The sequence below is a fragment of the Hevea brasiliensis genome, chromosome 14 (assembly GCF_030052815.1).
Source record: "Hevea brasiliensis isolate MT/VB/25A 57/8 chromosome 14, ASM3005281v1, whole genome shotgun sequence".
Taxonomy (NCBI): domain Eukaryota; kingdom Viridiplantae; phylum Streptophyta; class Magnoliopsida; order Malpighiales; family Euphorbiaceae; genus Hevea; species Hevea brasiliensis.
In genome coordinates, this window is record NC_079506.1 from 5,376,366 (window position 1) to 5,403,667 (window position 27,302).

The 27,302-nt window shown below is 35.1% G+C and overlaps 2 protein-coding genes across 4 annotated transcripts in view; both read right to left on the minus strand.

The window, feature by feature from the left end:
- LOC131172633 (putative disease resistance protein RGA4) overlaps positions 1-27,302 on the minus strand; it is a 58,784-nt gene that overhangs the window by 18,406 nt on the left and 13,076 nt on the right. Inside the window, exons 2-6 of one of the 3 annotated variants that reach the window (XM_058133970.1) lie at positions 13,498-14,465; positions 13,152-13,283; positions 12,685-12,780; positions 12,320-12,540; positions 12,026-12,238 (exon numbers count right to left, since the gene is read on the minus strand). In XM_058133970.1, the coding sequence (XP_057989953.1) occupies positions 13,270-13,283; positions 13,498-14,404 (921 nt within the window). In that variant the 5' untranslated portion in view covers positions 14,405-14,465 and the 3' untranslated portion in view covers positions 12,026-12,238; positions 12,320-12,540; positions 12,685-12,780; positions 13,152-13,269. Of the gene's footprint in view, positions 1-12,025; positions 12,541-12,684; positions 12,781-13,151; positions 13,284-13,497; positions 14,466-27,302 lie in introns of those variants that run through there. The other 2 variants (XM_058133969.1, XM_058133971.1) reach the window with 2 other exon arrangements.
- On the minus strand, positions 14,480-20,060 carry LOC131172632 (putative disease resistance protein RGA1; the record flags this gene model as incomplete). The annotated part of the gene is made up of 2 exons (XM_058133968.1): positions 20,023-20,060; positions 14,480-15,506 (listed from the first exon to the last, which is right to left on the minus strand). Coding segments are annotated over exons 1-2 (1,050 nt in total), but the record flags the coding sequence as incomplete, so codon positions are not given.

The window sequence follows — 27,302 nt, forward strand, 5'->3', positions numbered from 1 at the left end:
GTTTGGTTCATGGAGGAGGCATAGACTATGACAACCCTCATGTGGCTGCATATGCTCAACATTTAGAGGGTAGTCCACCATTCATTTCTGCTCCAGTTTTTCAACTCACACAAAAGGAAAAAGTCTAATCTAAGCAACCATCATTCAAGGAAGAAGATGCACCTAAGGTAGAACTTAAGCAACTTCCTTCTCAGCTCAGGTATGAATTTCTTGGCACTAATAACACTTATCCAGTAATTGTAAATGCAAACTTGAGTACCTTAGAGGCTGATAAGTTGTTAAGAGTGTTGAGGCAATTCAGGAAAGTTTTAGGATACACCATAGATGACATTAAGGAAATAAGCCCACACTTTTGCATGCATAGAATTATTTTGGAAGAAAATTGTAAGCCATCTATTGAACATCAGAGGAGGTTGAACCCAAATATGAAAGAAGTTGTTAAAAAGAAAATTTTGAAGTTGCTTGATGCAGGGATCATATACCCTATCTCAGACAGTACTTGGGTGAGCCCAGTACATGTTGTCCCAAAAAAGGGTGGAATGACAGTTGTCAAAAATGAAAATAATGAATTAATTCCCACCAGAACAGTGACTAGTTGGCGAATGTGCATAGATTACAGAAAATTAAATGTTGCCACTAGAAAATATCATTTTCCACTTCCCTTCATTGATCAGATGTTAGAAAGACTGGCTAGGCATTCTTATTTTTGCTATTTAGATGGATACTCAGGTTTTTTTCAAATCCCTATCCATCCAAATGATCAAGAGAAAACCACTTTTACTTGTCCATATGGAACCTTTGCTTATAGGAGGATGCCATTTGGGTTGTGTAATGCACCAGCCACTTTTCAAAGGTGCATGATGGCAATCTTCTCAGATTTCATTGAAGACATAATAGAGGTTTTTATGGATGACTTTTCTGTGTATGGATCTTCATTTGACATATGCTTGGCTAACCTTTCTAAAGTTTTGCAGCGATGTGCAGATACTGACCTTGTGTTAAACTGGGAAAAGTGTCATTTCATGGTTCAGGAAGGGATAGTGCTTGGACATTTGGTGTCTAACAGAGGAATAGAGGTTGATAAAGCCAAGGTTGAAGTGATAGAGAAGATGGCTCCTCCTACCAATGTCAAGGGAATTCGAAGTTTTCTAGGACATGCCGGGTTCTACAAACGCTTTATCAAGGATTTTTCTAAAATAGCCAAACCTTTGTCTAATTTGTTAAGTAATGACACACCATTTATATTTGACCAAGAGTGTTTGGATGCCTTTTGCAGGTTGAGGTAAGCTCTTATCACTGCACCAATCATGCAACCGCCCGATTGGAGCCTACCTTTTGAAATTATGTGTGATGCTAGCAACTATGCAATTGGAGCTGTTCTTGGTCAAAGAAAGGACAAAAAGGCTTATGCTATTTATTATCCTAGTCGAACACTGGATGAGGCTCAAACAAATTATGCAACAACTGAAAAGGAATTTTTAGCAATTATCTTTGCATTGGAAAAGTTTAGACCTTACATTATTGACTGAAAGGTGGTTATATTTTCAGATCATGCAGCCATCAGGTATTTACTCCGTAAAAAGGAGGCTAAACCTAGGCTCATTAGGTGGATTCTGATGCTACAAGAGTTTGACTTGGAGATTAGAGATAAGAAAGGAGCTGAAAATGTTGTTGCGGATAATCTTAGTAGGTTGAAATTGGATGATGAAGAAATGGATGAAGTCCCTATTGATGAGTTTTTCTTGGATGAACAACTTTTCTCTCTTGTTGCTAAACTACCTTGGTATGCAGATTTGGTTAATTATCTATCTTATGGAGTTTTACCTCTAGGAATGACATGGCAACAAAAGAAAAAGTTTTTGCATGAGATAAAATTTTATAGATGGGATGATCCTTTACTCTTTAGGAGATGCTGTGATGGTTTAATAAGAAGATGTATTCCTAAAGAGGAGACACAGAGTATTATGCATCATTGCCATGCTTCTAATTATGGAGGACATTTTGGAATCTCTAAAACAGTTAGTAAAATCTTGCAAGCTGGTTTCTTTTGGCCAAATCTTTTTAAGGATGTGAGGAAATTTGTGTTGGAATGTGATAAATGTCAAAGGAGTGGAAATTTGTCAAAAAGAGATCAAATGCCCCTAAATGATATTCTTGAAGTGGAATTATTCGATGTTTGGGGAATAGATTTTATGGGGCCATTTCCTCCTTCATATGGTAATAAATACATTCTAATTGGAGTTGACTATGTGTCAAAGTGGGTGGAAGCTATTGCAACTCCAACTAATGATGCTAGAGTGGTAGTGAAATTCTTGAATAAATTTGTCTTGAGTAGATTTGGAGCTCCAAGGGCTGTAATTAGTGATGGGGGTTCACATTTTTGTAATAAACAATTTGAGAGCTTAATGAGGAAGTATGGTGTAGTGCACAAGATAGCTACCCCATACCACCCTCAAACTTCATGACAAGTTGAAATTTCTAACAGAGAACTCAATCATATCTTGGAGAAAACAGTGAGCAATTCTCAGAAACATTGGTCTGTCAAACTAGATGATGCTTTATGGGCATATAGGATTGCTTACAAAACCCCTATAGGAACTACTCCCTTTACGTTGGTGTATGGTAAGTCTTGTCATTTACCTGTGGAGCTAGAACATAGAGCATATTGGGCCATTCAGACCTTAAATTTTGATATTAAGCAAGCTGGTGAGAAAAGGTTATTGCAACTTAATGAGCTTGAAGAATTGAGGATGGATGCTTATGAAAGTGCCCGTATTTACAAAGAAAGAACTAAAGTTTGGCATGATAAGCATCTTAGAAAAAAGGAATTCAAAGAGGGTGATTCTGTTTTGTTGTTCAACTCAAGATTGAAATTGTTCCCTGGAAAACTTAAATCAAGGTGGACTAGTCCATATAGAGTTTCTAAGGTTTTCCCTTATGGAGCAATTGAAATTTGGAGTGAAAAATCTGACAATTTTAAGGTCAATGGGCATAGATTGAAACATTACATAACTGGAGACCCAATAAAGGGAGCAAGCTGTTACAAGCTCTCCAATCCCTCACCTCTTTTTAAGTGAAATGCATGAAGAGTCCAGCTAAGGACTATAAATTAGCCCTCTTGGGAGGCATTCCAAGTTCTTTTATTTTCCTTTTTGTTGATTTACTTTTATTTACATTGCTTTTGTTTTTATCTCCCCAAATTCAATTTTTGACATTGTTGAATCTTGTCCCTTGTAGATGTATTTCAATGGAGGAAGGTTGGTGAACTGCTGGGGAGTGATTCTTAACCTGAAATTTTGTCCTTCAACTCTCCCAAAATTGATTTTTACTGCATAACCTGTGCAGGGTTGCTATCTGGTTTATGCAGAGAAAAAAATGAAATTTTGCAGCAAAGAAGGATCTGCAGCAGATGACTTATGTTCTTGGTGAGGTTGGGTGTGTAACTTTTAAGTATTTGTGCTTATAATGTTAATACGGTGGTAAGTGAGTCATTTTTGCAGTTTTGAGCTTATTTGGGTTGTGGGATTCAAGGTGGGCATATTGCATTTTCTTGGCATAACTTGGAGAGTTCATTTCTCATTTGTGGATAAATGCAACTTTATGCAAATTTTATTAATTTTTAATGTGTTAAATGTTGATTTGCAGAATTTGAGTCAAAATGGCATGGTTCACAAAGGCCTTTTATGCAGGATTCATTTTTACAAGCTTGTGTGATGCAATTTTGATGGACTTTGTATATATTGATGTGTTTTTGGTGAAAATTTCTCATGGTTTATGCTTCATGGAATTATATTTCTTCATTCTAGGGTATTTTTCATACTTGCAAATCATTTTCAATTGTAATCTCAATCTTGTTGAATTGTGCATAAACAATTGCATAGCTTATGCAGCTTTTAGATCACAAATTTTGCCATTTTCTCATCTTGCTAAAAACTGCATAAGGATGTGCATAGCTTATGCAATCCTGCATAACTACAATTCTTGCCATTTTTCACCTCTGTTGCAAACTGCATAAGGGATGAGCATAGCTTATGCAACTCTGCATAGTCACATTTTGTCAAATTTCATATCTGCCGAGACTTGCATAAGAAGAGCGCATGACTTATGCACTTCTGCATGACTTCAAATCCTGCATTTTCTCTTTCCACCGAGACCTGCATAAGGAAAGTGCATGACTTATGCACTTCCGCATGACCACACTCTCAAAAATTCAAAACCTGCCGAGACATGCATAAGGAGAGTGCATGACTTATACACTTCTGCATAACCACCAACTATGAATTTCAAAACCTGCCGAGACATGCATAAGGACAGTGCATAGCTTATGCACTTCCGCATTACCACACTCTCCAAAAATCAAAACTTGCCGAAGGTGCATAAGCAGAGTGCATAGCTTATGCACAACTGCATGACCACATTTTCTGAATTCCAAAACCTGCAGAGAGGTGCATAAGCAGGGTGCATAACTTATACACTTTCGCATGACCACACTCCCCAAAAACCAAAACTTGCCGAGACCTGCATAAGGAGAGTGCATGACTTATGCACTTCCGCATGACCTATTTCTCTGAAATTCAAAACAGGCCGAAACGTGCATAAGTTAGCGCATAAGCTATGCACTCTTGCATAATCAGTTTTTCACACTTTTTTATCACCCACCGAAGCATGCATAAGAGAGTGCATAAGTTATGCACACTCACTTTTCACTTATGCAGCCTTAACACATGCCCTGTTCAAATCAAAATTTGTTTTCGACACCATTTTCCCACCTCCACTTCCCGATATTCCTGTTCACTCCCTTTTTCCCCCATGACCTTTATTCCGGCATAACTCTTCCTCTCCCCTTCTTTTTCAATCCTATTTTCGCCGCATATACCCTAATTTCTCCCTGCATTTTTCACTTTCCTTTTCCCCTCCTCCTTTCTCACCATCGACGACCCATGGAATCGCCTCCTCATTCTCCTCAAACTTCCCCTCTCCAAGTTTCGCCCTTGTCAATGCGGCCTCCTAACCCCGATTCTCCTCCACAAGAAACACCTCCACCACCCCCCACAGCCACGTATAAACGAAAAATCAGGTCGAAATCCACCCGACCCATGGCTTCTGCACCTCCTCTCTCAAAACGCAAAGAACCACCCACCACCCCAATGTCAGAACCTCCACCCAAAAACCCCAAAACTTCAGCCTCCACACAAGCCAAATCACCCTCTTCCAGCAAAAAGCAAATGTCAGCAACATCACAGGTATCAATACTACCTTGGCCCCTTCCTGATGCAACTCACAAGGCAACATTTAAAAGACTTAAGGAAAGGAAGGTGCAACCCACTAGGTATATTTCTACGGATTCTCTCCAATCACTTAGTTTATTTGATAATGTGGTTGCATACCTTGATGGTTTAGGGTGGATGGAATTTGTGCATAAGTAAAAAGTTGTTTATCCAGCTTTAGTTTTGGAATTTATTTCCTCATTTTCTGCCACCCTGAAATTGCATGACGTAGATTATAAGCCAACTATGAAATTTAGATGTTTGGGGCAAAATAGAGAGTTATCATTGGACCAATTTCATAGCATTTTTGGATTTGCAATTGATGGACTATTTAGGGTGCCATATACAGGGGTAGAGGTAGCAAACAAAGGTATTTGGAATACTGCTCAATTTTGGAGGATTATATCCTCAGACTTTTTCTGCTGGCAGATCCAAAACTTCTCAAATACTAGACCCTGCACTTAGATTCATTCATAGGCTTATTGCTAGCACTATCTTGGGCAGAGGGACTAGTTCTGGTGCTGTGGGGAAATCTGAATTATTCATGTTATGGTGTGCTTTTCACAAGGTCAAGGTTTCTCCTGGTTACTTCTTTTGTGAGCATGTGTTGCATATTACCACCAAATCCATAGGTGACATTGTCTTGGGTGGGCTCATAACTGTCATAGCCAAGCATTTTGGTTTTAATCCGGAAGAGCATCCAATACCAGCACTTTCCGATACTCTATACTTTGATGCCACACACCTCTCCAAAACTGGATTCAGTTTGCCACATTCTGACACTGCACAACCAGCAGCGGAAACTGAACCCATTGCACAACCAGAAGCCCAACTTGTCCCACCAGCCCAACAAAGACTCTGAACTCGCCCCACCCCTCGATGCACAGACACCCCAAAGAGCTTCCTCGTGACACCACACCTTCTGCAGCTGAACCCTCTTCATCCACAGCCCCTCCTGCCTTCAACACTAAAGCCTTATTCACCTACTTTGAAAGGCTTAGTAATGATATATACTTTGTGGATAGGAAGCTTGACACTGGTCTTGATACCCTCAAGGATCGTCATGATCAACTATTTGACCTTGTCATGGAAACCAGAGACAAGCAGAAAGAATTAAAGGAGATGATGAAGCAACTCATGGTTTTTCTGGGAATGCCTCCTCCACCTCCATCACCTCCTCCAGCACCATCATTTCGACTGACAAGAACTTGACAGCCCTTAGCAACTTCTTTGGACAAAGGCAAAACAATAGAATTAGATTAGTTTCTGTTTTACTTTTGTTCAAACTTGTATGACTTTTTCTTTGTAGATATGTTGAAACAATTTTAATTTGTTTTGAATTCTGTTTTTCTTGAAGTTTTATTGGATGGCTATTACATTAGTTTTTCATTGTTTTCTTTGATTTTCATTGCCTTTACTGCCCTTTTGTGCATATTTGTCCATACTCTGTATATATTTGCATGCTCCTACTGGTGGTTGCACATTTTTCCCTTGCTCATCATCATGCAGCAGCTTTTGAATATACTGCATAGGCTGTGAATCCCCTCATGCAAATATTTTGCATAGCCTGTGCAGTCCTTATTGCTACTTATGCAGAACCGCACAGCTTATGCACCTTCCTTATGCACCTATTTTGGACAGCACTTTATTCTGCATAACATGTGCAGCTTCTTATGCATCCCTATTATCTCTTGAATTCTCATCTGCTCTATACCAGGTAATTCTTTCTTTTTGCTCTTACATTTCACAATTCCTGGTAATTGCTATTTGCTTTGAGTTTTGATAATGCATTGCTTGAGACATTGAGGACAATGTCCAATTTTGAGTTTGGGGGTGAGCATTTTGATTTTTGCTACATTTTTCACATTTAGAGTATAGGAACATCTCATCCCATTCCATTTACATATATTGTAAATATTTTACATATACATCCTTACATACATATACATAACACATTTACACACACATTATACAACATTTACACACACATTTTACATCACTTAGAAATTGTACACATTGCACACAAATAGACTTCCTCCATTTAGTTATTTAGTTAATGCATTACTCATTTTTAGGAATCATGCATCATGCATTAAAATTTTTTGCCAAATCCCTTGAGTATTGAAAAGCTGCCTATGAGAGTGATTTGACTTACCTTTAGTTGGGTTTGTGGATTGAAAGTTTCCTAAGAGGTGCAAGGTTTTGAAGTGTTTATCCCTTGCCTATATCTTCTTAGCCAAAAAAGCCACCCAACTAGTCCTTTAGAGATTGGAATGTTTAGAGGGAGTCATTGGATATAAGGTAGTCAAATGATGTCTCACCAATCTTAGAACAAATTTTCTAAACCTTTCAAGGCGAAATACCAGCTTGTACTTGAAAAGAGAGATGATTAGGCATTCTTTGATTTAAAACTTCTCATTTTAAACCTTTTGGCCTTTTCCTAATTAAAATTGACCCTTGCAAACCCCTTTGAGCCTTTTTAGTCCTAATCTTTCTTGAATCCCCTATTGCTCCTAGCCAATGAACCAAACACTCCAACCCTTTTCATGAGAATAATTATTTATAATATTAGGTACATATTCAAAAAAAAAAAAAGAAAAAAAAAGAAAAGAAAAGAAAAAAAAATATATACAATAAAAGGGAGAAGAAATGCTTGTCATCTTGTAAAAGTGCTAGTATATGTGCTTTTCATTATTGTCATTCAAATTGAAAGAAATCCACCCAAAGTATTAAAAGAAATGAGTTTGGGGGTGGCAAATTTTTAGGGACAATCATCAAAGAAAATGCAAGATACAAGTTTAAAGTATCAAAATGTCCCTCCATTTTTATATGTTTTGTAAAATATGCTAGCACTTGACAATTCTCATTGCGTATTTCTCTCCTCCATATATATATATACATAAAAAAGGAGAAAAAGAGAAAAAATATAATAAAATAAGAAGTGTACCTTATGTTGTCAAGATTGAAAAATAATTCTCATGCTTTGAATCCTTTTTACCCATTTTTCTTCTTAGCCTCATTTTTTAACCCCATGGCCCCATTACATCCCTAAAAAGACCTTTGATCTCTTGATAGTACTTGCTACATTAGTGGAGATAGGAGTAGGGAATTTGCCTATGGGATTGGAAAATTATCCATTCATTCATTTAATTCCATCATTCTATATAGAGACACTTTGCCTATTGATTGTCCTAGAATTCCTTTTGAGCATGACTTTCTCTTTTGATTGGTTGGTTTTGGAATTTTGAATGATAATTGACTTGATGGCTAAGCGGTGAAAGCTTGGATAAGCATTAGATTCTTTGCATTTTAAAAGATGGGTATATGGATTGCTGGTATGGCTAAAGGTGTGTTAAGTTACTTTAAGAGGTGATTTTCATAACTCTTTGGATAAGGCACCCCTAAAAAATTTGCATCACATTCAAAAGTTTGCTTGAGGACAAGCAAAAGTTTGAGTTTGGGGGTATTTGATGCATACATTTTGCATAATCATTTAGGTTTAATTTCATAGCCATTTTTAGTCACTTTTAGCTAATTTCATTAGTTATTTAGTTAGTTTTTCATAATTGTCAATTTTGGATTAATTTGCAAATTTTACTTTGTTTTGTAGGAAAAATTGTGTTTTTGAAGGACTAAAAAGAACTTTTGCCATTGAGGAGTGATCTCTACAGCCAAAGATGTCAAAAACAAGTTTCAAAGTTGAAATATGCATTGGCCAAATTGTGCATAACTTGCCGCATAAGTCATGCAGATCTGCATAAGGAGAAGAATTACTGTTCCAATACCTGCCGAATTGTGCATAAGGAGAGTGCATGGCTTATGCAGATTCACGCCCCCTTATGCAATCTCACGGAATTGTGCATAACCTATGCGCCTGGTCATGCAGTTTCGCATAAGTGAGCCAGAAACCAGCCGAAAACTGCATAAGGGACTGCATGACTTATGCAGTCCCACAAAGATTTCATTAATGAGCTGGCAGAAGATTCCCTCAGAAAATCTCTCCTCAAACACACCATTTTAGGGCTCCATGTCAGAAAATGCTATAAATAGCCCCATTTCCCATTTTAGAAAGGGAGGAAAAAGGAGAGAAAGAAAAGGGAAAAAAGAGGCAGCAGCTGAAGGGTCACATTCACCTTCCACACCATTTCCAATCAGATTTGGAGATTTCTTTCTTTTCTTACATTTTTCCTACCTTTCTAGTGTTTAGTTTATTGTTTCTTAGCTTAGATTAAAGCTTTATTTCCATATAAACTCAGAATTTCTTGTAAACGTTATGGTTAGTGAGTAGTTTTATTTTGATTCTAGAGTAAGGGTTGTAATATTTGAGATATTTTGTGGATTTTGATTGGGTAATCCATATTTTGTGGTCTTAATGAGTTTTATTCATTTCTTGTGTGCTTAATGACATGCTTAGTGTAGGATCCCATTAAGTGATGTTCTTAATCCATGATTGAGACACCGAAAGGAGAAGGCCTTGTGATAGATAATCAAGGAATTGGACTTAATTAACTTAGATATAGAAATAGACTAAGGATTAAGAGGATTCACAGATTAATTAAAGAACTTAATGGGTCTTGATTAACTCTAACTCCACGAAAGTAGGATTAGTTTGATTAAGGCACTCTTTGTCTCACTCGAAAGGGTATTCAAAGGATTTAAGAATTAATCTCCTTAAAACCCATAAGTTTCACAAGATTGGATAACCAATTTAAAATCCCAAAATAGCTTGAATATGAAATCCCGAACTCCGGAATCGCCTTTTTATTATTGTTAATCTCTAATCGAATTTAATTGCTTGCCATTTTAAATTTTGCCATATTTCAACTTGCTTATTTCAATTTGATGCAATTTTAGTTTAATTAATACATTGTTGAATAGATTATTAATTTTGCACATATAGATTTCATACTCCAATACCCATCAATTTATTGTTTTAATTTCGAAATTAGCTCAATTTAGTCAACTTTTTATATCAAAAATTCAATCATTAACACAACTCCTCGTGGGAACGATATCTTTTCAATATTACTTGTACGACCCGTGCACTTGCGGTTGGGTCACATCACTTGTAGAAGTAGCTGATGATTCCTTTCATCTGAATTTTACCTTGCCTTTATAATTATATACAACTAGAAAAGAACCAAACAAATAAATCCCAGTGTGTCAAATAAAAAAAAAAGTTAACTTTTGACCAAAAAAAAAGAACCTGTTATATTTAAACAACAATTCCATGTATTTCAGTGGTGAAATTGACATAAACATAGAAATTCCCCTTAGTCCCAGACTCTTAATAAAATAAAATAGAATTACATTTTAAAAATATCACAATATCTATTAACAACTAAGGCATAACCAGAATTAACTTTGACAAGTGACAAATCCTCTATCATAGTAGCTGTTTGTATTTCTTGTTCAATGGCTCAGAGTTGCATTTCACTGTTTCTCTTTCCAGCAAAGATGTGGGAGTTTCACCAAATTGCAGCACCAAGAGAAAGAACATTTGCTCTACACTTAGATGCACAAGGTATAATAAAATTAGAGACTGTTTGCTAAAAGATTTTCCAGTAGGCTGTGAAAGCGCATGCAACCTACAGAAGCATAAACTTAGACATATAAGAAGATGAACTGGAAGTTACGTATAAGTCTGGAAGTTAAAATCAGCTTGCTGCCTACACATCAGTAATTTGCTAGAAGTGCAATAGCTCAGGACTATTACGAAAATCAAAAGGTTAATCTAAACTAAAGCCTTGCTACCAATTTCAAATACATTTTGGCCTAAAAAGAACTTATGAAAACAAAACAAATCCTAGTTGAAACTTCACTTATTTTGAGTTTACAAAAATTATATCAAAGACAATTTCAGAACAGAAAAGCTAGATCCAAGAATGTATATACCTGTAGAAACAGTTAAGAATTCTTCTTTCCAACGCAACCAATGGCAAAGCAACTTTGGAACTGGCAGTGTAAAGCTAGATCCAGGAATGTATATACCAGTGTAAAGCTGGCAGACCATCCCAACTCATAAACTTTGGAACTGGAGAGTGATTGCAGAGATTGAATATGTGCAAGATGCACTCTGTTAAGGTCCCTTTATAACCTAATGCTCAGATGGTTAAGGGAAAAAATCAACTGAGATAGTGAAATAATTACAAAACCAAGCATTTTGACAAAAATAAATTGACAAAATAATTAAAAGCATATGATACCTACATTTCATGTAAACTCACACTTGCTCTGTGCCTACATGAAAGCGGATGCTAATAGAGATTACTAGATGCGCTTTTTTCCATAGTTTGTAGCAGCACATAAATTTCTGTAATTGGCATAAACAAGAGTTCAATCCACCAGTTGCAATGTAGAGCAATATTTCATTATAAAACACTGATACCGACTTATGCATAGTGCAGGTAAGGAAAAGTTATAAAATGTTTTCACACCTTACAAAAATCTAAGAATTTTAGCCTCATTTTCCCAGAGGAAGTTCTCCACGTTTTAGGGTCTGTTGCTTTGATATCCGACCTTGCTCCAGGTTGTATTCCTGCAAGGATTAGCACATGGATATATTGCATTAAATTCAGAAAAAACAGTCAGGATAGATTAAAATATAATTCAGAGCTAACTGCTTTAAGAAAATGAAAACATCTGAATGACGCAACATCAGAAGTGTTGGAGGTGACAATACATTCCATGGTCCTAACTCCAAAGTGGCTGGATTGCAGCATGATGGCTCGGCGAACATAACATCGTGGTGAGTTGTGACTTGTGACTTGTGACTTGTGATCCATCATCATCATCAATGATACATTCCAATGCACCCTGCAGTCGCTAGCTTCTCGATTCTTGAAGGGGTAGAGATGTTGTAATTGACAGAATTTAGACAGAATGCAGATTCTCATTGCCTCCGAAAATGCAACATTGATTCTAAATGTCTATTCTAAGAGTTAATTCAAGTTATCAACATCCTTCCAGCCCTGCATACAGTATAGAACCAAACTTGTTGACTCTGGAAGACAAAGTGAAGATAGAATAAAGAAGGCAGTTGATTTACTTACCAGATGGAGGGAGATACCTTGTAGAAGCAGCTGATGATCCTTTTCATGTCAATTTAACCTTTAATTTGTTACTATTGCATACACGTTGAAATGAATAAAGCAAATAAATCAACTTCTAAAATTGAAAGAGTTATTTAAAGTAGTTAAAATTTCACACCTTTGTAATCATGGAAATAGGAAATATGTGCAATACAAGCTTCAAGCTCAAAATTGCTTCATTCCTGTACCAAAATGAAAGAAAAATAAATCACAGAAAATTTTCTGAAAATATCAGATGAAAAATTGCCCTCGAGGGCTAATACAGGTAATATAAGATATTACAAATATTGTTCTCAAAAATAAGTGAAACTGAAAGAGATAAGAACCTGAATTCTATTAGAAGAGTAGATCCTAAAGTAATTTACAACTTCCAAAATCCAAATATCATCTGTTGCAGGACAAACATCATTTGCTTCTATTCCCTGCAGACAGAATTTCAGTTCAGAATTTAAAGAATCATGATATTCGGAGTTGTAACATCAATTAAACTGATATGGGTCATTCATAATTAATTAATTGGTGGGAAAAAAATTGAAATACCCTCCGCTAAAATTTGAAAACTTCCAAAAATATCCTCCACTACAATTGTAATTTGAAAGTGCCAACCATTCAATTTAACAACATATTTGACCATAAAATATTCTCTAGATGTTCAAGTGCAGCAAGAGGGTAAAACTGGTGAGAAATTAAGTTCTTAGAATGGGATTTAAAAATAAAATAACACATTATTTCATTTTGAAGTTTTGATATCCACATATCATCATAAGAACATGGAGGTGAACAAAACTTATACCTTTCTAAAATTCTGAAGTAGAAAAAGGTTTGCTGTGTGCAACTTATAATTCTGTTGTTGGAGCTAGCAATATGTTCTACCATCCCATGGATAGTCAAAGCTAAGCAGAATCATCCTTCTATAGTTGTACCTCTGCAAATAGAATCAGAACAGAAGTCGATAAAATAAAGACAGAACAGAGCAAGTAATGGATCAAGTTACCAGATAGAGACAAGAATTTATTGTAGAAGAAGTAGATGATATTTTTTATATGACATTGTAGAAAACTTCGGACTGTCCTAATGATTTTTTTTAATCTAATTTAAAAATAAAATTAAAAGGAAGGCTGAAGAAAGAAAGTACTAACCGGTGGAAGCAGAGGAGTCTCCTTCTTCTTCCAATAAATAGCGGCCACGCTCTTGAATTTGATGCCTATCTATCATGATATATGGGATGTGAGAAATGTTGGGCCAATCTGCAGCCATATCGTGTCCGCATCTTTCAGACAAATGGGGGCAATCATTAATTATCAACCGTTGTAAAGTGGTGATTTGACGCATTACTTTTGGTAGCGATTCCAATTTGCGGCAGTTATCGATGTCTAGATATTCAAGTGATGTGAGGTTGCCCATCCAGTCCGACAAAGCCGTCAAATTAGAACAACTCCAGATTTGGAGACGCCGCAGGGTGGTAACATATTGAAGCTCCCTCGGTAGAGACACCAGATTTGATAGATTAGAAACAGTAAGATTCTCGAGGGAGATGAGGCTCTGCATCCACTCTTCAGGTAGAGATAATAGATCCTCAATCTCTTCTAAACGCAAAGTCTTTAATTTGGAAAATGGAGCAGTAACTGAAGAAGAGGTTGATGGTAATGTGGAAGCCGTTGCAGTCATTATCTTCATCTTCAATGTCTGATGCAATGGTCTTATGTTGGCATTGCTAAGATACAGCTTCATGTCCAGAGACGGAAATGTTGGCATCAAAGTCAGGTTAGGGCAATTCCGAATGGTTAAGTTAGAAAGACAAGGAAATTGAGGCACTAGCTCAGCGTCCCTACATGTTCTCCACCACCCTTTCAGATTAGGGCAGTCAAAGAGTTGAAGAATCTTTAGGGATGGGAAGAATGTTGTTGATGGAGATGAAAAAGAGGAAGATTCTGCCATCTCATCCGATATATAATTCAGCGAATTGAAATTGTCCAGTGTGAGAGATTTCAGAGAAGGGAGATTATCCAACGGTGGTAGATGCTCACATTTTGGACATCTTGACATCTCAATATCGACAAGATTTGTGATAGAAGAAAGCCAATTTGAAAACCTCACACCTCCGTAGCTGCACCAATAGTGCCGATTAACATACAATTGTTTCAAGTTAGGGTGAGGGTGTAGGTTATCCAACAACAACTCACTATTTCCACTATCACTATCTCCCGTGTCATCCCATTCCAGATTCAAGGAGTGAAGGTGTTTCTTTTCCTTGAGATTTACTTGGTTGGACTCCAACGCGGCACTTCTCACATTTCCTCGTCCTTCAATGGAAATTTCACCACTAAGCTGATTTAGGCTATTCAATTCATTTAACGTGGCACATCTCCTTCCTTGATCCCTTCCCACAATAAATCTAGATAATCTTTTCAGACTAGTTAATCTCCCTAACCCCACTGGCATGTATTCAAGCCTATAACATCCATCAATCATGAGACTTCTAAGACAAATCAATTTTCTTATGTCTCTCGGTAATTCTCTAAGAACCCAACAACCTGAGAGTATTAGAGTTTGCAAATTATACAAACTACAAATACAGTTTGGAAGTGATTGGATTATTTGATTTCTTGAAATGTCAAGATACCTCAAGTGCTTCAACTTTTCAATTGAATCTGGCAAACCATTGATGTCCCACCCACGTAAACTCAATACACATAAACTTCTACAATTTGAGATAATACTATCTAAATTGATATCTAACTCACGAGAAAAAAATAGTGTCCTCAACCCCTTGTTTTTGAACTTTCTCAAGCATTCCTTAGAAGGCAGCCCCTCAAAATACACATGTTGGACTCTATCAGGAATATCTTTAATAGTATCATTTACTACAAAACAACTATCCCCTGCTATTGACTGTGCAAGGTCATGGATGAGATCATGCATTTTATAATAATACTTATCCTTTTGAAAAAATGACCTAAATAATAATTCATTAAAGTATCCATCACCAATCTCCTCTAAACTTTCATTTTCATTTTGACTCCAACATTGAACATAACCTTGTGCCATCCATAATTGAATTAACGTCTCCTTATCAAACTCATAATCTTTAGGAAACATGGCACAATACGCAAAACATTGCTTTAAATGATTCGGTAAGTGATCATAGCTCAATTTCAACACTGGACCAACATCATTCTTACTCTCAAATGACTTCCACATCTCATTTTCTAGGACAGAGAACCATTCATCACTTTCACCACTTTTTAGTTGCATTATGCCTCCTAAAGCTTTGATTGCAAGTGGAACTCCTTTGCACTTCTTTGCAATTTTTTTCCCAATTTCTATTAGATTTGTATTCACTCTAATTGTTCTCTCTCTAAATACTAGCTTCTCAAATAAATCCCATGATTGATCTTCTGTTAGACCACCTAAAGCATATGGAGAGTCTACACCCATAGCTAAAGCAACACTCTTGTTACGAGTTGTTACTAAAATCTTACTTCCTATTGCACCAACCATCAAATATTTTCTCAATTGACTCCAAATTCTATAATCTACGTTCCACACATCATCCAAGACCATCAAGTACTTTCTCCTTTCTAAGTGTTGTCTAAGGCGGATTTGCAACTGTTCCAATGACAAGTTAGACACTTCAATATTTGCACTTTTAAGGATGATTTTAACTATCATTTCAATGTTTGACTCCTCAGAAACACATGCCCACATTTTCAAATCAAAATAATTCATCACTTTCTCATCATTATACACTAATTGGGCAAGGGCAGTCTTTCCTAAGCCACCAAAACCGACAATTGCAACTACAGAAACATTGCTTTGATTGTCTGGACACAATAATGATTCTATGATTTTTTTCTTATCTCCATCTCTTCCTATCATTTCAGATTCCTGTACAAAGGAGTCCGTCTCCCTCCAACTATTCTTAACTCGCATATCTACTCCAACTTCCTTCCTAATTATAAAGCCAAAGCCAGACATTTCTTTGGCAACTTCATCTAACCTCTCTCTAAGGTCTTTAATTCTATTACCCATCTCAAAACGAAATGCAATCTGATTTGAGGAAGAAAAGAAGTCGCATACCTTCCTTACAATTCTTCCCTGACCTTCAACCTTTCTTCGCAAACCTTCAGTTGCTACGTCATCCAGCAAGTCATCTGCATCATAGACAACATCTTTAAGCCTCTTTATCCAGTCCTTCACTGCATGGCTCTGCTCTTGCTTCTCCTCAGCATCTAGAAGTATAGCTTTGATGGTGGAGAGAGTAGTTTGAAGCCTGCTAAGATCATTTTTGAAGCCATACACCAAACCAATTTCTTCAGAAGCAAATGAGGTCAACTTTGATAATAAGTTTTCAGCAATGGTGAATGGGATTTGTTCAGCCATCTATGGAAGGATAATGATAGAAATTTGGGCAAGATGAAAATGAAGAAAGTTAAGGGAAACTTGTGTGTTTGTGGGAGATGATGCAGTTCATAATTAATCAGCCAATATATATAAGGTTTGGAAGAGAGCATTACATTCTCTAAGGGGAAGAAGCAAAGTATTTTTTCCCCTTTTCATGCAAAAGAAAAGGTAGAAGCAACGAATACAATAAATAAAAGAGCAATGAAAATATGCAAAGATGTCCTCCTTTTCCCCTCAGCGAAGCAACTTCCTATCAAAATTCAACATTAAAATATTAGACTACATTTAAGAAATTTTATATACATTCTTTGACAATTTTTCTTCCTTAGTTTCATGAAGCATTTTGATTTGATTTGTGTCACAGGATTATTGCATTTGCTTTTTTTTTTTTTCTTCATTTGGTTTCAATGGAAACTCAAACTCAAGATACCACAAGTCTAGAGAAAATTATAATACTACCGAGCTAAAACTCATTAATATTTGATGTTCTTAAATATTTCTTAATATTAAAGGCTAATGCATGTTCCTAAAATATTATTGTGTATAAAATAGTTCAGAATGTAAATCATACAAAAGTTTTATGATGTGCAAGGTATTTTCTCTTTTAGCATAAAAGAAAACACATACAAGAAGCAAAGTATTTCCTTTACTTTTCTTTTTGTTTTTCCATTTTGGTGGGGTGGAGCTAAGGGAGCTTTTATTCCAAAACAATCAGAAGCATTATTCCAATCCATATCAATTAAGTTTGATACAAACAATAAATATGATGAAATAAGAAAGCATAAATCCTCCAAGATCCAAGAAAACTTATAAAAATAGCATTAAAAATTAAAATTTATTTTTTATTTCGTTGTAACTCAGTTGCACAATCCATTTCTAATTTGCGATGCTATTCTGAAAATTTCTTAATGTATATTACCCTCTAGCAAGTCATCTAGAGGATATGAAAGCTTAATAAAACTGTATCCTTTGAGTTTGCGGGCTCTCTATATAAGTAATTTTCTGTTCCCCATATATTATACAGAGTATGAAATTAAGATTTTTAAAGTTATTTTCTATTCACATAAATGAAAGTAATCTTTCTAAAACCATTTCCTTGCTTTGTTTCACTTTTGTACTTAAAGAATATTATTAGTTGCTGTAAGTTGGAAGCCAGACCATGATAGTGCAGCAGCTAGAACTGATCCTATTTTTAACTTATAATCAGTCAAATTTCCGATAGTTAGTGAAGCGGTGCGAAGAGACGAGTAAAGACAGATCATAGGTTTTATGTACACTTTTCATAGTAAAAATGAAGTGAAATCTTAAATTTTAAAGTTATAAAAGTCTAATAATCCACTAGAAAAAGAATCGGCCAAATCGATAGATCTATATTGGTTTACCTAATTCATTATCGAATTGTAAGATTTGCTCACGATACAGATAAGTTTGAGATTTACCTCACAAATTCAAATCACTAAGATAAAAAAAATTGAACCAAATCGTAAGAATCGAGAATCGTAAGGTTCTAACAACAATGAATAATTGAATTCAGGTGATTTGCGACTTGTTTGTGACAGTACAAGTCTTGTATAACAGCATCCTCTTATCATTGCATATTAGAGACATAGGCATATTTATATAATCGGTGCAAGCCAAATTCCATTTAAATTAATTGTTTGAAAAATTAAATAAATTGATTGAAATGAAAATTTAATTTAAATTATAATTTTTAAAATATATATTTTTAAAAATATTAATAAATTTTATTATAAATATATTATAAAATTAAATTATATTAGATCATATAAAAATAAAATTCTGTATATTTTTTTTCTTGAAAAGTCATTTTAAAAGAAATTTTATCAATATTTATTTATTGAAAAAATGTTACTATAAATAAAACAAAATATTTATAAAATTATAAACTATAATATGGAAAATTTAAGAATTTAATAAAACACACTGTTTATTATTAACTACTTTTTACTATTTGCAAAAATATATTATTATACAATTAACTATTTTTATTATTTTATAATTAAATATTTTTTAATTATAAAAATATTTAATATTTTTATAAAATATATAATTATTTAAATATAAAATAAATAATTACTTAAATATAAAATTTGTATGTAAAGACTGATAAACAAAATTTCAGTCTGAGGTCCATCTTCCACCAGCTGCTCTTTGCTTGATACAGTTTCGCCTGTAGCAGCCATTTGCTTGACACCCTCCAAGGCTTAAGTGTCAAGCACTTTATCCTCCGATCCGAACCCTTCATTATCAGCCTCAATAGTAAAATGGGAAACTGCTCGGCTTGCACTGAAGTTGTCGGCCGTGCGTTTGGCTAATTGTAAGATTATAAGATCACAGTCAATCCTAATGAACCAAATATATATATATATATATATATATATATATATATATATATATATATAATGTTGCATAATTATATTACCTGCTTGTCTCTCGCATCACCATAACCTGCTAATTCAACAATGCCTTTGCACCTCATAATGAAAGCGAACAGGACAGAATCAATTAATGGAACCTTGCACAGCAATGAAGGGACCAAACATCCTATGAATTTGACTACAAAACGCAAAACTGTAATATCCAAGTAGTATCTTATGTTGCTAAATCGAGATATGACGATAAGCAAAGCAGAAGCTATTTGTGGCCCAGCTGGTACTGCAAAACCAAATAAGAAGACACACAAAAGTGGACCCTGATCAAACTGTTCAAGACAGAATCCAGCAACCATGGCTAGCATTACAATGGTGCAAATGTTGGAGTTATTGATCGGTATCCCTTCAGGAGTCTGTTGAATCACCCATTGAAATGCAGGCCTGGAGATGAATATGATAGCAAGCAATAAGGCAAGGATTCCCAAAGCATCTGTAAGCAATTTATCCTGTGGCCCAACCGCGGTGGAAGTAGATATGAGAAAGGCCCCTCAAAAAATCAGCAACTAAGGCTGAAGAAAGGCCTAGTCGACCAAGTTCTGAATTTGTGATTTTGAGTTGTTCAATGATGTAGGCGATGACAGGTGTAGAAACTGAGGAAGAATTGCAAAGTAAAACATAGCTAGAAATGAGAGGAAATGGGAAGAGACTCAATTTCATATCTGTCAAGAATGACGTTTATATACAAAAAAGTAAGAGAAATATCTACACACGCTAACAGCATGCAAGCTGACGTGTTGGGCAGAAAAAAAATCTCCTAACAGACTCACAGCTCATTCCAGCTTATACCAAAAACATTTCTCTATTTACCTCCTAACAGACTCACAGCTCATTCCAGCTTATACCAAAAACATTTCTCTATTTACAATTGATTCCCGCAACTACACTACAAAAGTTACATATTTACATCCCCCCCTCAAGATGGAGTTGGAGAGAAATCAACCAACCCCATCTTGGACAATAAGAAACTAAATGCTTGATTACAAAGAGGCTTGGTAAACAAATCAGCTAACTGGTGTTTAGAATTAATATGTGCAGTGGAAATGAACCCAGTAGCTAATTTATTTCGAACAATATGGCAATCAATATCAAGATGCTTAGTGCGCTCGTGAAAAACAGGATTTGCGGCTATGTGAAGGGCTGCCTGATTATCACAGCGCAAAGGAATGGGCAAAGCAACAGGAACCTGCAAGTCTTTTAAAATATAAGTAATCCACTGGAGTTCACAAACTGTAGTAGCCATGCTGCGATATTCTGCTTCTGCTGAAGAGCGGCTCACAGTGGTTTGCTTTTTAGATTTCCAGGATATGAGAGAGGACCCCAGAAATATACAATAACCAGAAATTGATTTACGGGTAGTAGGGCATGTTGCCCAATCAGCATCACGTAATCTGAGATAACTGGAGAGAGTTGGACTGTGGATAAAATATGCCTTTGCTTGGACACCCTTTAAGATATTTAAGAACATGTAACGCTGCATCAAAATGAGGTTGACAAGGCAATTGCATATACTGACTCAATTGTTGAACAGAGTATGTAATATCAGGTCTTGTTAACCCTAAGTAAAGTAATCGACCCACAAGTCTGCGATAAGAATCTGGATTAGGTAAAGGATTTCCCATATCTGGTGTTAGCTTGCATCCTTGAACCATTGGCGAAGGGGCTGGTTTAGCATCTTGAAGACCAGCATCATGAATAATATCAACAATATATTTTCTTTGATTCAAATACATCCCTGAAGATGATCTTGCAATTTCAAGCCCAAGGAAGAACTTGGCATAACCCAAGTCTTTAATAGTAAATTGATCATGAAGAAACTGTTTGACTTGTAAGATAAGAGATTCAGCAGCTCCAGTAATCAGAACATCATCAACATAAACTAATAGAGCAACAAAAGACAATCCAGTGCCTTTGAGAAAGAGACAACAATCATGGGATGATTGAACAAAACCAAAACCTTGAAGCTTAGCAGTAAATTCTTTATTCCATTGCCTTCCTGCCTGTTTTAACCCATACAAAGACTTAGTAAGCTTGCATACTTGACCTGGTAAAGCCTTATTATAACCTTCTGGAGGAATCATGTATAACTCTTCTTCAATAAAACCATGCAGAAAAGCATTATTAATGTCTAGCTGGTGTAAGGGCCAATCTTTAGCTGCTGCTAGAGCTAGAAAAATCCTCACAGTAACAAGTTTAGCAACTGGCGAGAAACTTTCAGTATAGTCCAACCCCAACAATTGATTATATCCCTTAGCTACAAGTCTTGCCTTGTATCTATCAACTTGTCCATTAGCCAAATATTTCACTTTGTATACCCATTTGCATCCGATAGGCTTCTTTCCAGGTGGCAAGGTAGTTAGCTGTCAGGTATTATTAGCTTCCGGTGCATCCAACTCTTTTTGCATAGCTAATATCCAATATTTGTCATGTTTTGCACAATTATAAGAACTAGGTTTTGGGATCTTAGATACATTGCCTACAAATTCAAGGTAAGAAGGATTGAATTTAACAAAGAAGGATGGCATATCTGGTGTTTTTGTTGGAATGTAGTCAAGGTCAATGTCATAAGACGCATAAGAAGTCTACTGGACATGAGCTACAAAATCCTGAATCTAAGCAGGTTTAGAAATGGTCCTAGTGCTATGTCTGAGTTGAATAGGAGGTGATGTAGGGCTAGAAATAGGTGAAACATGTGAAGAAGGACAGAAAGACTCTTTTAAGGTTAATTCTGGGGATATGGTTGGTGACTGTGTTAGGGGAAGATTAGAACCTGAGAGTGAAGAATTAGGACTGGCTTGTGAATTAGAATAAGTGTTGACTGGAGGAAAATGTAAGTCTTGTGTAGAAAATATGGGAAGTGGAAGAGAAAAAGAAGAAACTGAATGCTTAGTATTTCTAAAAGGAAAGATGGATTCATGGAAAACAACATCCCTTGAAATATAAAGATGGTTTGAATTAAGATCATAGAGTTTATACCCTTTGTGCTGTGGAGCATAGCCAATAAGAACTGAAGGTATAGCTCTTGGAGCAAACTTGTGTTTATGAGGAGTGAGGTTGGTGGCATAACAAAGACATCCTATTACTCTGAAGTAGTTGTAATTTGGTTGAGTGTTGAAAAGAACTTCAAAAGGGGACTTCCATTTTAAAATTTTGGTAGGTAGTCTGTTAATTATGTGCGTTGCTGCAAGTATAGATTCAGACCAGAATTTGATTGGAAAATTAGCTTGAAACATGATGGATCTAGCCACTTGCAAGAGGTGTTTATGCTTCCTTTCAACAACACCATTCTGCTGTGGACTATAAACACAAGACCTCTGATGTAATATTCCTTTGGAATTGAAAATTTCAGTACTCTTTTGGCTAATGAACTCAGTCCCATTATCAGTTCTTACTCTCTTTACTAACTTGTTATACTGAGTCTGAACCATATGCAAAAAATTAAGAATGACAGATGGTACTTGAGTCTTAGCTGCAATCATGTAAGTCCATGTATATCTGCTGAAATCATCTACTATAGTCACCATAAAAATTGCTCCAGTCAAAGAAGGTACCCTATAGGGACCCCAAACATCAAGATGAATGAGCTCAAAAACAGCAGAAGTACTGATATTACTAATGGGAAAAGGTTTTCGTTGTACTGTTTGGACAAAATGTAAATATGTAACTTTTGTAGTGTAGTTGCGGGAATCAATTGTAAATAGAGAAATGTTTTTGGGTGTGACAATAAGGTGGTATAGTCAAAAGAGTGAATAGTGGAACACATATGGTTAGTTGCACCTGTATCTATAATCCAAGTACTGTTGTGCTTAGAATTCATACTAACATGACAACTATTAAATATTTCACCTGCAAAATCAGCTGTGTTGACACTGATTGGCTCATTTTCCACAGTCTTTCCCTTAATCAGTTTCATGACTTCACTTGCCAGTGCAGAGATATTAACATCAGCATTCCAGTCCTCATGTGCTTTCTGAGAGGTATCACTCATGGGGGTATCAACCATATTAGCTGTGACACTGAATTGCTGCCTACCCTTCCTCTGCTTAAAATCCTTGTACCATTCTGGATAGCCAAATAATCTGAAACATGATTCTTTAACATGACCCCCAACATTACAATGAGTACAGAATCTATCATCTTTCTTTCCATAATCCCTTTTTTTGAATGAAGGTTTATATCCACCACTTGGTCCACCATCCTTAGAAAAAACCTTCTTATAGTTCTGCATTTTAGCTAACATAATAGCAGATTCTCACTGGATTCAACAAAGAGTATTACGCACCTCTCTATTTTTCTCAACCTTTTGCATCATAGAGTAAGCCTTTTGAACATTAGGAAGTGGATCCATCAACAGTATTTGATTCTTTACATGTTCATAATTTTCATTAAGTCCCATCAAGAATTGTATAAGTCTATCTTCATTGTCTATATCTGCAATAGCTTTTGTTGAACCACATTTACAAATACCACATGTGCATGCAGGAAAAGGACGTAAACAGGTTAGTTCATCCCACATTTTCTTCAGCTTAGTAAAATAGACACTCACAGGTAAATTGTTTTGAGTAAATCCACATATATCTCTTTTGATTTGAAACAACAATGGACCATTACTTTGCCCAAAACGCTGTTGTAATTCTTCCCAAAGTTCTTGAGCAGAATTAGTATACAAAAAGGCTTCAACAATTTCTTTTGATATAGCATTCAAAATCCAAGAAACAACCATACTATCTACCCTTAACCATCTCTCAAAGGAAGGTGAGTCAGCAGCAGGCTTAACACATTTCCCATTAATAAAACTCAACTTATCTTTAGCTCTAAGAGCTATCACCATAGATCTACTCCATGAAAGGTAATTATGACCAGTCAATAGTGTGCTTACCAGAATGAGACTAGGATGATCTGAGTTTTGCAAATACAACGGATCGCTGGTAAGGCTATTTTGACCTTCAACTCCTATCTCACTTTTCACCCCTGATGTCTCATCTATCAAACTCATATTGCAGAGTATACAAAGGAATTTGCAGAAAAACAGGCAAAGTAACAAGAACAAAGAATCACAGCTTTCAAGCAGCAAAGTAACAAGAACAAAGAATCACAGCTTTCAAGTAAAAAAACAGGCAAAGTAACAAAAACAAAGAATCACAGCCTTCAGGCTCTGATACCTTGTAAAAACTGAGGAAGAATTGCAAAGTAAAACATAGCTAGAAATGAGAGGAAATGGGAAGAGACTCAATTTCATATCTGTCAAGAATGACGTTTATATACAAAAAAGTAAGAGAAATATCTACACACGCTAACAGCATGCAAGCTGACGTGTTGGGCAGAAAAAAAATCTCCTAACAGACTCACAGCTCATTCCAGCTTATACCAAAAACATTTCTCTATTTACCTCCTAACAGACTCACAGCTCATTCCAGCTTATACCAAAAACATTTCTCTATTTACAATTGATTCCCGCAACTACACTACAAAAGTTACATATTTACAACAGGTAAGAGAGTGGCAGATTGGAATTCAGTCACGCGAAAACTTATTATTGAGTTTTCTTGGTTCCCTGTATCATCTTTTACAGCTGCTCTGTACGCTAAACCATATATAAATGGCACCAGTACTATAATAATACCAACTGACATGGCTTTTCTCCCTGTTTTAAGTACCATTCCTACATCCATTTTCGCCCCTGTCAGGAACACAAATATGTAAATTACGAAGTGATCCGACTACTCCAATTTGGGGTTGGTTCCCTTCATCGAATATCTCTTTCATTGTACTAGTTCTCCCAAGAACTGTTCCAGCCTGCAATGCACAAATGAATTAATTGCTCTGATAAAGCTTCTTGTGCTGAATTAGGTAGAATCCCAATTCACAAGTGTATCATATGGGATGCTTCGTGAGAGCGGTTTTCGTATAATGGTAAAGTTACTCAATTTGTAAAAAACTTCAATTTGTTAACCAAAACCAGAAGTCTGGCCAACTTTTTTTTTTTTTTTTTTTTTTTTAAATCAACCGTTGAAATGTCTCATTTCAGAATTGAATCGTCCTCAAATTGCAATAGGTCCTACAATTCAGTTCAGAACCTAACCAGCCACAACTCATTGTAAAAAAATGAAGGAAACTCAGAGGGGAATGCACATGCCAGCATGGAAGAGACAAAAACGCAGGGCTGGTGATGAAAATCAGAATCATCTGCAACTCCAAAAGTGGCAATGAATAGGTTAGAAAATGATTCCCCAAAATGCCTTGAGAATTCACATTACATGGTATAAGGAAGCAAGTCTTCAATGTGTCATTGACAATTGAGGGTGTATCTACAGAAGTGGCATGGATGGTTGAGGAAGAATTTGGAACAGAGATTTTGAGATTGATCAGAAAAATAATTCATAGATTCAATCAAACACAACACCCCTTGATTTGGATTTTAATAACATGAATAGATTGATAGATTGATTCAATTTGAAATTGAAATCTAATTGAAATTAATTACAATTAGATTTATCAAAATTAATTGAGTAGAAATGAAATTAGCTGATTCGGTCTGTTATTTTAAACCAAAACTATATTTAAAAAAATAATAATTTCAACTATTAGATTTAATCAAAATTGAAATTAAATCAAAATTAGAATTGAAAAGAGCCTGAAATTTTTGAACAAAAATCGTTAATTTCTGCTCGAAAGGGACCTGACAGATCCAATAAGCCATTTTGACAAGCTAGTAGCCCAAAAGGAGAAAGCATAGAAGCAAGGCCACACCATCAATGCCCAGTCCAGAAAAACAACACATTTTAATTTAATCCAGATTAATTATTCATGATTTTAAATGTAAAAAATATCATTAAATATTAGAATTTTTTATTTAAAATTAATTTTTAATAACCTCTAAATAATATATTTAACTTATAAATTATAATCTATAACTTATTTGATTATTTATTAAAAAAATATCGGTAAGTTAATGTTACTGATGCAAGGACCTTATATTATAAAATTATGCAATAACAACATTTTTAATAATGTAAATGCCGATATTTAAAAATTTTTAGATTATGAGATTTGTATATATTATTAGGTGTTTGTTAATAATTCTTATCAATAACATATTTATCATGAAAGATATATTTATTTTAGAGAAAAAATATTTTTTAAAAATAAAAAATAATATATAAAATTAATTTGAGAATATATTTCCATCAAAATTTCAAAAAAAAAAACACTTTTTTTTCTTATAAAAATGATTAAAAAGATGAATTGCTTATTAAACTTGTGAAGTAATGATAAAAATGACTAATTTTTAATAAATAATAATAAATTAAATGCCCTAACCAGTTTAATTTATAATTTATATTAAAATAAACTTACTCTAATTAATTATATTTTTTACATAAAAGTATAAATATTTATTAATAAATAAATAAGCCAAAATGGCCGCTAGCCTTTTTTTTTTTTTTCTTCTTTTGTCCGGCTGTTGTTAAGATCACCCGCCGGTCTCCACGTGGCTTCATCTCGATCCTCTACATGCCAGTCTGTTCACACGTGCCTTTTGACCTCTATTTCACTGCTTCTTGTGGCCCTCATTCTCTGTTCCCTTATCTCATTTTCCGCATCTGTCAAGTATAGTCTTATTTATTTTTATTAATAAATTATACTAAAATTATAAGAAATTCATTAAAAATTAGCATCATATTATTAAATTTCATAAAAAATAATTTTTTAATATAAATAAAAATATCTTTCTAATTTTTACTATAAAATTTCCATTAAAAAAATAAAATTATAATAACTAAACTTTGCTTTAAAAAATTAATTTGATTGGCCTTGGTTCTTTAAAAAGAAAAGAGAAGAAAATAAAGCATTGGCTTTGCTTACGTTCTTTAAATAATTTTAAAATATTAAAAAATAACCGACAGAAATAAATAAATAAATAATTTTCCTTCTCTTCTATACAGCTGTGATGCTGCTTCCTAGGATGAAGACAAGAATTCCGTCATCAAACGGCACATCGCCGTTAAGATGTGCTCACCTCATCATAAAAAAAAAAAAATAAACAAAAACAAAAGTTGTTGACTTTTTGGTTCTTTGAGAGTTGACAATTG